The sequence below is a fragment of the Papaver somniferum genome, chromosome 3, assembly GCF_003573695.1.
Source record: "Papaver somniferum cultivar HN1 chromosome 3, ASM357369v1, whole genome shotgun sequence".
Lineage (NCBI taxonomy): Eukaryota > Viridiplantae > Streptophyta > Magnoliopsida > Ranunculales > Papaveraceae > Papaver > Papaver somniferum.
In genome coordinates, this window is record NC_039360.1 from 137423142 (window position 1) to 137434671 (window position 11530).

An 11530-nucleotide genomic window follows, 5' to 3' on the forward strand; every position below is an offset into this window, starting at 1 on the left:
CATGTGATAAACATGAGGCAGTGTTTTGATAGTGGGTCCAATGAATCCGTGATACTCGGGATGTTATTCATTTTATGGGTGTGTTTTGCATTTCTGTTACTTTATCTCGTGGTTGGTAAGTTTTTTTTTTTTATAAGAAAATAATTTTATTAATGAGATGCATTTTGATCTCCAGATAGGAAGTTACAAATTGCAGAATCAAAATCACTGAAAAATTCAGTAGAGTTTCTAGTTTCTCTAGTGGACCTAGCAATAGCATTTGCTACTTGATTGTCATCCCGGTTAACAAAATCAAAAGTACATAAAGCAAAAGAGGAGCTTAAATGTTTTATCTCCTTTATTATGTTCCTATTTTCCCACTGGATTAGAAGTGAATGACCATTTATGGATTAAATCACGAGCTTTACATCTGCCTCTATCTGAATCTTTGTATGATTCAAGCTTTTTGCCTATAATAACGCTTCACGTATAGCCATACACTCCACAACCTCTGGACTTAGTGCTCCATTTACATATGTTCCTTTCGTTCCAATGCAGTGACCTGTTGAATTACACAGCACAACACCAGTGCCAAATTGGTTAGAATCTGAGTCAAAAGAGCCATCTGTATTGTATTTTAATATGCTTTCTAAAGGAGGCTTCCATCTAGATATAGTAGAATTAGGTATAACAACAGTATAAGAATCATGCATATGTGAGGCAATATGGTAATGGATTTTACGAATAGAAGTAATATGGTTAAGAGTGACCCCCTGAAAAACCACATCACAACGATCCTTCCATATTATCCAAGCTCCAATCATCAGTGTATAAAGCCAGTGATCATCCTTAGATTGGAAGTACTGTGAAAAACAACTTGTTACCCATTCTGATACAGAACCGTAATTTACTCTAATTGTGTCAATATTGATATTAATACCCCTCCAGACTTTTCTGGCATGTCTGCATTCAAAAAGAATGTGTTTAATTGTTTCTACACTGTGGCCACAAATGTCACAGTGAACTTCAAGACTGTTGTTGTAAATTGCTCTCTTGTATTTAGAAGAATGAAGACCTCTTATGCATTTCAATGCAAAGAGTTCGATCCTTTGTGCAGCTTTGCATTTCCACAGTGTTTTCCAGACTTTCCTCTCTATTGTTCTGCCGTCTACCTGGACATCACTATCATTGTAAGACAACATTTTGTATGTGATTTTTACAGAGAAAACTCCATATTTTGCAGGCATCCAAATCATGTTGTCTTCTTTGTTGGTGTCTATAAAAAGAGCTTGGATTTTAAGCGCAGTGTCACCATCAAATAAGAAGGTAATTAGTTGAGAGTTACACTGAGGTGTTTCAGAAACCATTAACTCTTCCACAGTTTTATAAAATCTATAATGATCGTTCTGAGGAGAAGGTGGATGAAGCATACCAGGAATCCATCTGTCCCTCCATATTTTTGTTTTTCTCCCATTATTGATTTCCATGAAGTAGTTCTGCTGAACAACGTTTAGACCTTTTGAGATCCCATTCCAGACATACGAGCAATTTTTTGTTGTAATGTCTTGATGAAGTAAATCACCATGCTTGCAATATTTGCTAGATAGAGTTCTAGCCATTAAAGTTTCAGATTCACTGCATATTCTCCAGGCAAATTTAGTAAGGAGAGCCAAATTCAACTTTTCCAGGTCCCTAAAAGCAAGTCCACCCATTTCAGTTGGTCTGCAAACACTCATCAATGTTGTAGGATTATGTCCCATGCTAGAATGATGTCCCCAAAAAAAATTTCCTCTCAATGGCAGTTAGTTGTTGAAGAAGATTAGAAGGTAATTTAAAAGTCCCCATTTGATATATGGGAACAGCATTAAGGACATGCTTAATCATTGTACCCCTTCCTGCATGTGAAAGGGAGATAGATGACCAAGTGTTAAATCTTCTTTCAAAATTTTCCTTAATATTTTTGAAGGCTTCTTTCTTTGAGTGACCAATAATCAATGGTAAACCCAAGTACTTCTCTTAAGAGTTCATGCTTTTGACTCCCAAGATTTGCTTTATTGTGTCTGCTACCTCTGGCTTGGTTTTCTTGCTGAAGTATACTGCACTTTTATCAAAATTGATGACTTGTCCTGATTGAGAACTAAAGTGTTGTAGAATTTCCAATAAGTGATTGACTGTGGTGACATTTGCTTGAGTAAATATCAAGCAATCATCTGCAAAAAGAAGATAATTATTGGCTGGTGCTAAGGCAGCCACTTTAATTCCTTTGATTCTATTGTCTTGATGTTCTTCTATGAGTTGTCTTGAGAGAAATTTCATTGCAAGAATGAAAAGATAAGGTGATAAGGGATCACCCGGCCTTATGCCTCTTGTTGGTGTAAAAGCTTCACAAGGAGACCCATTAAGCATCACTAAAAGTTGTGTTGTGTTGATGCATTGTTGTATTAGATCAAAGAAATCATCATTAAAACCAAAATAAGAAAGAACTTTGATTAAGAAAGGCCACTCCAATCTGTCAAAAGCCTTTGACATATCTAACTTAAGTGCCATCCATCCATTCTCAACTCTTTTCTTCTTCATTAAGTGAATAATCTCTTGAGCAAGAACTGTATTATCACTGATGAGTCTCCCTGAAACATAAGCAGCCTGGTAAGGAGAAATGATTTTCTCCATCAGTGGCTTGAATCTGTTAACAAGAACTTTAGAAACAATTTTATATGAAGTGTTGCATAGACCAATTGGCCTATAATCAGTTGCACTTATACACTTCTTATTCTTTGGAATTAAAGAAATGTATGTCTTATTGATTTGCTTCACTATATGTTTTGTTTCAAAGAACTTCTTGACCATGTTGCAAACATATTCTCCCACCGTTGCCCACTGACTTTTGTAGAAACCAGCTGGAAATCCTTCTGGCCCTGGAGAGCTCCAATTTTTCATGCTTTTGAGTGTTGCAAATATCTCTTCATTGCTCGGAATTGCAGTGAGTAAAATATTTTGTTCTGCAGTAATGATTGAAGGTATAATGGAGTAGAAGTTATCCTGAATTACTGGATTACTGGTTGTGTTGATGCTCTTGAAGTAGTGAGTCAAGTTCTGAGCTATTTGATATCTAGTTTGAAACCAATTATTGTTATGGTCTTGAATGACATCTATGTTGTTCCTTACTCTTCTTTTGTTGACTTTTGTGTGAAAGAATTTGTTGTTGGTGTCCATATCTTTAATGAAATGATCCCTTGCCTTTTGTTGGAAGAATTCTGATTTGATTTTGTGCCATTTATTTAGATCATTGTTGACCCTGATGATTTCACCTTCAGTGTTGTTGCTTTGTGGTAGTTCTTGTAGCTGACTGTGCTCCTATTGAAGATTGTTCACCTTGTTGTTGATATCACCAAAATGCTCTTTATTCCATAAAGAGAGATCTTTTCTGGTTGTGGATAATTTAGTAACCAGTTGATAACCAGGAGATCCAGTAACACTGGTTTGCCAAGCATTATTAATGACAACAGAACATGTTTCATCATTAAGCCAGTAAGAAAAAATTTAAAAGGCTTCCAGCAGTTGGGTATGGTTACATCAGTCTCTAGCATAATTGGGATATGGTTACTTCCTAGTTGATTAAGGTGCAGTAATCTGGTGTTTGAGAAATTAAGGTTCCAACCACCATTAACTAGAGACATATCAATTCTATATTTAATAGTACCAGTACCCAAATTATTGTTGCTCCAGGTATAATTCTTACCTACAAAGCCTATATCTTCTAAGCCACTATTTGAGACAATGTTATTTGCCAACCAATCAGTAGAAGAAGTAGTGCCTGTATCACTATCAGTTAAGTGAAAGTTTAGGTCCCCTAGAACTACCCAAGGATTGCTATTATTTTCACTAATGTGTTGAATATAACCCCATTGTTCTTTCTTTTTGGTATAATTGGAAAATCCATACATACAGGTTAGAAGAAACTATGGTTTACTAGGATCAGATTGGACTATAGCATTAAACATATTGTAGTGAGCATCCATAATGTCACACATGAAGCCATTCTTCCATAATAAAACTAGACCTCCAGATAAACCTTCAGGTTCAATGTATCTTCAATTGGGGTATTGATATTGTTTTAAGAGTGGCTGACATCTGTTTCTACTGATTTTTTTTTCACACAAGAATATAATATCAGGGTTTTGAGCTCTTATAATATCACTTAAATGATTTCTATTAGTGACATTTTTAAAACCTTGGACATTCCAAGAAAGAATTTTCATGTTTGCAAGGATAATAAAGACACAGAAAGTAAGCAATTTATGAGAAGATCTAATGAGATTAATATGCAAGGAAATTAGAATGTAACTAAAAAGGAGTATGACCAGAAAATTGTAAAAGTGATTAAAAATAAAATTGGGCAGCAAATAGACAAAAGTGAGAAGTGTGTATACCTGATTTTCACCATCAGCATTTACTATTTGGTTATCTCCAGTGATAACCCTGTGAGCTGCTGAGGATTCTGCAGTAAGAGTCATTATGGTACTGGTGGATTCTGGAATCTGATCAGCTTCTCCACTTTCTTCAGCTCTTTGTCTCTTACCAAGTCTATTCTCTTCTTCATTCTTACTTCCTGAAGCCTTAGCAAGTATGAAGTCCAAATTGACAGCAACACCACTTTTAGGAGGAACAAAACTGCAGTCTTCACTATGGCTTTAGTATTCTTCTTTGAGATAGGTGCTTTGCTTGTAGATGTGATTGCAATACTCTTCCTTACATTATTCATGTTACCAAAAAAATAAGGTTCTTCATGTGCCTTTTCCAGGAAAATTTTTGCATCCTTGCAAGCAACCTTACAATGCTTGATCACATAACATTCTTTGCAGATACCTCTTGGTTGTCTCTCATAAAAAAAATTATCCAGCGTGATAGGCCAGCATTAGTTACATCTTTGACTCCTCTTCTCAAAGGATTTGTCAGATCTATGTTGACACAAACTTTGACAGTTGAATTACCAATTGGAATTGCATCCTTAGGTTCAATAGCAATGACTTGACCCATTAACTCTCCAATTTTTGTTACTGCAGCTACATTCATGTGTTCAGGCATCAAGTGCATTAGTTGCATCCAAAATTGTTGAAACCCCCAATGCTTCTCAGTATATATCATGCCTGGGATGTAGTCATGTACCACTAGCATATTCTTGTTGATGCTCCATGGCCTTTCATTAATTATTGTGTTCAGTAAACTCCAATTGCTGAACTTGAAAATCATGATATTAGGATCAGTATCAATGATTTTCACATCTTCCTCCTTCATAAATGGACAGGTAAAACCAAGATGCTTAGCAACAGTGTCAGCTTTCATCCTTCCTTTTGTGATAATCTTACCTATTGCACTTGCTTCCCGTTTTGTTTCTTCATCTCCATCCTTATCTCCTTCTTGAGAGAAATATGCTATTTCAGAAGTGTCTCCCAGATCAAGAATTGCTTGCTTGAACTTGCTAACCAAATCTCCCACTTGATTAGAGCTCTCCCCTTCCATCTTAACAATGTTAAAACAATTGGAACTGAGATTTGAGCCTTGGTTTGGAGTTGATAAAGAGTTTGAGAAAATATTAGGATATAATTGGTTATTAAGTATCCATATATTTAGGCTATTCTCATTGTTTCCAAAAGTGACTAAGTTATCGCCTTTGAATGAGGTAATGTAGCTGGATTTTGACCAGAGGATAATCAGGGAAAGAAAAATATGGTAGTTTTTCCTGAATTTGAATTTTGAAAAATTTGAAAAGAGTAAGACGCGGGATTCATTGTTGTTACAGCTCACCGATTTACTCAGTTGTTCCTTCCTCCACCTTGTACCATAATTTTCTTCACATATTCCATCTTTAACCAAACGATTTTTAGCAAGATCGGCAAACGCCATGATCAATATACATAAGAAGGCAAACACCGTTGGAGATAACTCAGTCTGTAAACACATGATAGAGAAAGAAGAAAGATTAGTTACACATTTTCAAAAAGAAAGAAAATAGGAAATGGAGACTTAAGTATAAAAAGAAGAAAAACGCAGTAAATGAAATTAAAACACAGATTAGAGAGAAAGAGGTTTGAAATTAGAGAAGAAACAGTATAAAAATATTAAAAAAACCGGCATTGGAACTCAAAAAAGTAGAGGGTAAGATGAAAATTTAAACACTGAGTTGAAACAGTGTTTAGACCGATCCTCAGAGCTCAAAAGAAGATAGAGGGTAAGATGAAAATTTTGAAATAGATGTTCCATTCTTTTTTTCCATTTGTGTCTTTTAGTGTCAGCGGATAAGGTTAGGCATTAGCCTATGTTGACCATAATTCGTCTTTCATCTGTAAATGAAGATCAATTATAGATGTTTTGCTATATATTGGCATGTAGACTGTAGAGTTTATCACCATGTGCGTCGTGTCGTCATTGCATTATACAGTTCTTCACCAAGAAGCCATATGCTTATCAGCCTTTAAGCCTTCCAACATCAGTAGTTTTATACATACCACCATTTCAACACGAAAACAACCTCCTCGTATAAGGTGGGCCTCACTGTCCTTGTAGTTAATAGGGAGTCTACTTTTGGGCCCCATAATTGAAAATATGTGAGAGGGTTGTTTTTGTGTTGTCAAATCAGGAAATATGTTTAGAATTTTTGTTCCAACATACCCCACAAAAAAGGATTTAGTCAAATTGCCCGAAGATGACACTAGGTGTGCATAAAGTAACATTTTCATTCAAGTCAACTGTGAAGTTTGATATCTCATCCCCAAATCTTCTTGTGTGCAGTAGATGGCTTCAATGTTCCGGTCAAAATTTGAAAACAAAAAATCTATTTGAACCGCCAAAATAAAACTATGGTAAGACCGCTCCTCACAAATTTTCAGTGGGTCCATCATAAGTGGATCCCTGCTAATTTCGGGTCGGCGGAGCCCTCATGTAAGGGGCGGTTTTTACCTGGTTCGATATCTCGGTTCATACGGAACCACTGATTTAAAATATGACGAAGAGTCAATTCTTGTACCAGAAGGAAACACAGAGGCCCGTCATGAGGTATGCCATCTAAAAGGTGTTTTTGGACCGTACACTGTTACCTATTTCCTTTTTCTTTTAATCTTGTTTTCAAGTAAACCCATATGTTTTCTGTTTTCATGCATACGCATAGGCATACTAAATAAGGAAAAAAGTCACTAGGTAGTAAAAGCAATAACCCTTATCACCATATCTTGATAATGACAGTAATGCCTTTTTTATTTATATTTTTTAAACTATTTTCTTTGGAAAAAGTTTAAATTTAATTATTTTTTTTTTGTATTTACGGAACCCAGACCTAGGTTCGGCTGATAACTTGTCACCCAAATCTAAATTTTCCTAAAACATACGTAGGTTTGGCTGATAAGTTATCCGCCGAACTTCAATCTTTAACTGTCGAACCTAAGTTCGGATGAGTCGAGCAAAAAATAGGACAACCGAATTTAGCATTGTTCTTTATAAATTGAAGTTCGGCTAACATTTTCGTGTTATATTATCAGCCGAACTGTTCATTAGCACTTTTAGAATGAAGAATAATGAGTAATTGGGATGATAGTTCGTTTCAATTGTAAGCCGAACTTCACTCTGTAACTGCCAAAAAAAACCTAGTTTTTCGATTTAAACATACTATCAATCGAACACAAAAAAATAAGATATCAGTTTGTGGGTACTTTTTATTATATATTTCCTTGCAGTGAGGATCTGGTTCTTACTCTCCAACTTCATTCAATGTGATTTCTACTTCAACTTCTTCTTCTTTTCACTAATTTGCATATTAAAAAAAGGATTAGAGACTCTACATTTTTAGTCAAAGATAATGAAAAATGTAGCCAGATTAGTGTCGGTTGGATCAAAGAAGAGAGGAGAGAAGAAAAGAAAAATATTAAATAGAAATTAAATAAATAAGTAAATATATAAATTAATCAGGGTTATCTAAATAATTTACCTAGTTTTAGACACCCCTTATCAACCTACACTAGTTAGAGTAAGTATTTTATATGCCTCAAAATAGGTTTTCTTTTATGAAGGCTATTATTGGGGCGTCACATTTCATTAGAGGGGCATCACCTAATAGGACAAAAACGTGTCACCTATAAGTAATTTCAAAAACCCCTTATCTCAACTAATTTTGTAATGATCAAACAACCCTTATTTAGTTAATTTTAATTTAATTTAATTTAACTAGATAATAATTAAAATTAATAAATTTTGTTATATACTTGATGAATTCTGGGACAAGTTTTTGTGGGAAGAAAAACTAGAGAGAAGAAATTTTTTTTAGATTTTTCCACTTACTGCTCATGGTACGGTTGGATTGAAGCTTCGTTCCCAACCGTAATCTGTACTTACGGTTAGGTTTGGAAAAATTAGTCAATAAACAGGTCGTAGAATCAACTTCTACGGTTGAAATTAATCCAAACCTGGACGTAAAACTGCATGCAAATTAAAATTTACGGTTGGAATTAATCCAAACCTGACCGTAAGTTCTTCATAAACTAAAGTTACGGCTAGAAAACCTGGACGTAACTCGATAAGTTTGGAAAAATTAGTCAATACACAGGCCGTAAAATCAACTTCTACGGTTGGAATTAATCCAAACATGGACGTAAAACTACATGAAAATCAAAATTTATGGTTGGAATTAACCAAACCTGGCCGTAAGTTCTTCATAAACTAAAGTTACGGCTAGAAAACCTGGACGTAACTCGATACGGTTTGAAAAATTAGTCAATTAACAGGCCGTAAAATCAACTTCTACAGTTGGAATTAATCCAAACCTGGCTGTAAGTTCTTCATAAACTAAAGTTATGGATAGAAAAGCAGTACCGAACCTAGAGGTAATACTAGCAGAAACGTACTGGAACCTTAATTTTACTTCAATTTCTTTCAATCTAACCTATCTTAAGCACAAAAACGAGTAAACAAAGATGAGTTTGTCTATTATTACCTAACATACACCATGGATTGTTATTGAGGAGTTTGAAATTCTGATTCTTCAGTTGCTTGAATCGGTTGTTGTTGAATTAGAATAGAAAAGATTAGGTTTTAAGTTTTTATTTTAGTTAAAGGGTAATTTAGACATTTTGTATTTGTGTTAGGATATCTCATAACCACTTTTTTGGACATTAAAAATCCAAATGAAACCCTCTATTGAAATGTGACGTCCCAATAATAGCCTACTTTTTTCACGGTACCATCCATCTTTAGAGTCCTACATGGTGTCCCTTTGTGAACTTATTGTCTGTTTTTTTTTTTTTTTTTCTGTTATTGATGATCTGATCTTTTCTAGGGGTTGGCGATAAGTTGATGGTACCTAAAAACTAAGAAGTCCTGTAATATTATCTTGAAAGCAAGGCTGCCATACACAATGAAAATGTTACTCTTGAAAAATTGAACACTCAAAAGTAAAATAACCACAATATCTATTCAAAATAAAACGTACTGCATTTCACTATAATACACCGGATAGATAAGCATGCCTAGTCGAACATTGCATCATGTTTTCAGGATTCACGTCTTAGTTCTTACGGTTCATTTATCACACTATATTTGAAGTATCAATTCACGCTAAACCCACACAAATCTTTGACCAGTCTGTCCAAGTCTTTGAATGAACTTCCCCCTTCTTTAACTGCATCAGTGCTCGCCTTGCTTAGCTCTATAGCTCGAACCCTCTCAGTTCGATTCTTACTAATTGAATCAAACACTAGCCGACCCAGTTCAACTGAGTCAGGAACCGTTCCGTACCCTTCACAAACTCTGATCGCAACTTTCAACTGATCAACCAATAGTGTCGCATTAGAAAATTGGTCAGCACCCATCGGCCATGTTAACATCACCACACCTGCATTGAGTCCTTCTGGAACCGAGTTCCACCCGCAATGAGTCATAAACGACCCAACAGCTCGATGATTTAGTATCAGCAGCTGTGGGGCCCATCCCCTGATCACCTTTCCTCTACCGGCCATCCGATCTTCGAATCCGTGGGGGATAACACCGTATTTACCGCCTACGTGTCCTAACGTAGGCTCTTTGACGCACCATAAAAAGCGAACCCCACTGCACTCTAACCCAGCAGCCAATCCTGCCATTTGCTCGTTTGTGAGAACCGCTTGGCTGCCAAAACAGATATACACCACCGAATTATCGGGACACGTGTCGATCCATGAGAAAAGATCAAGATCGTCGGGCGCTAAACCGGACCCACCTCTGTCTTTCCCGGGCCCATCAGAACCAAAAGGAAGCAACGGTCCGACAGCCCAAACTCGATCATAATGACCCTCTTCAGTCATGTAATCCAAGTAACTCGATTCCAACTCAGTAAACGTGTTAATGACGATTCCCCAACTCTTAAGATTTGAACGCATACTATCTTTAAGGAATTCCGAAACCGGGTCTCCTTCAATGTAACTTCTGTAAACAGGAGAGATCTGCCGACATGGGTAGTTCGGGGAGTTGGGAATCTCAGGAAAAGAAATCAAGAGATCAGGATCATCAGTCTTTGGTAGGCGACGCCACAGTGAATCAATCACAGCTAAAGCCAAAGCCCCGGAAGGAGAGAAAACAATACGAGGGATACCAAGCTCACAAGCAAGATGGTATGTCCAACCTAGGAAGAAATCAGAGATGATGGCAACAGGTGGTGAAGGGTGAGATTTGAACCATTCGATTATAGGATCGTAAAGTTTATGCATAGCGCACATCATAGCAAGAAATGAACCTGCTGGAAGATCTTTAACATTTTCTATGCCTGTAGGTATTAGTGGATGATCTGGAAAAGGTAAGATGAGTGTTTCTATAGCAGGGTTTTTGGTGAGCAAAGGATTAAGGATATGGTGATTTTTGGGGGTGATGAGTACGGTGATGGTTATACCAGCATGATGATGAGAAAGTTGATGAGTGAGATCTAACAGTGGTATCATATGACCTTGTGCTGGATATGGGAATACTAAGATATGTGCGCCTCTTGATTCTGAGCTCGCCATTTCAGGTTGATAGTAAGATTATCAAAGGGTAAACTGGTTTCTGTTTTTTTTTTTTTTTTTTTTTTTTTTTGTTCGCGGAGAGCTGAGGCCGGCTTTCTAGGACTTTAAATTTGTTTTTCAGTAGTTACTCTCGGAAAGAAAGAAGGGGAAATTGGGATGAGACCCAAAAAAAAAAAAATTTCATTCTCACGTCCACTATTAATTTTGTATACCGTGACATCCATAATTATATGAAATTATAATATGAATCAATACATAACTGGTTATGCATACTATCTTTTCAAGCATAACTCGTTATGCAGCCTAATTTTTCAGGGGTATAATTGGCAGCGCAACTTGGACATAACATATCTAAAAACCTGCGCCTTAGAATTTTACAAATTTTATATCGTTGGAAATCTTTTTAAAAGAGCTACGCAACTAGTACAAACAAGAATATCCAATTTTTGTTTTTAACGAAAAAATCGGAGGTGATCCTCATTTTAGGGAATTTTTTTGAAAACTTGATACTTAACCATTATGCAGTCACCTAA

The 11530-nt window shown here is 36.1% G+C and overlaps 2 protein-coding genes across 2 annotated transcripts; both read right to left on the reverse strand.

Moving 5' to 3' along the window:
• Positions 1–449: 449 nt before the first annotated feature.
• LOC113360022 lies at positions 450–1739 on the reverse strand. The gene has a single exon (XM_026603575.1). It carries the CDS (start codon positions 1737–1739, stop codon positions 450–452), a length of 1290 nt encoding a protein of 429 aa, XP_026459360.1.
• A 7636-nt stretch (positions 1740–9375) lies between these two features.
• On the reverse strand, positions 9376–11040 carry LOC113361669 (UDP-glycosyltransferase 89B2-like). The gene has a single exon (XM_026604837.1). The coding sequence runs from the start codon at positions 10995–10997 to the stop codon at positions 9570–9572; it is 1428 nt and encodes a 475-aa protein (XP_026460622.1). The 5' UTR covers positions 10998–11040; the 3' UTR covers positions 9376–9569.
• Positions 11041–11530: the final 490 nt, after the last annotated feature.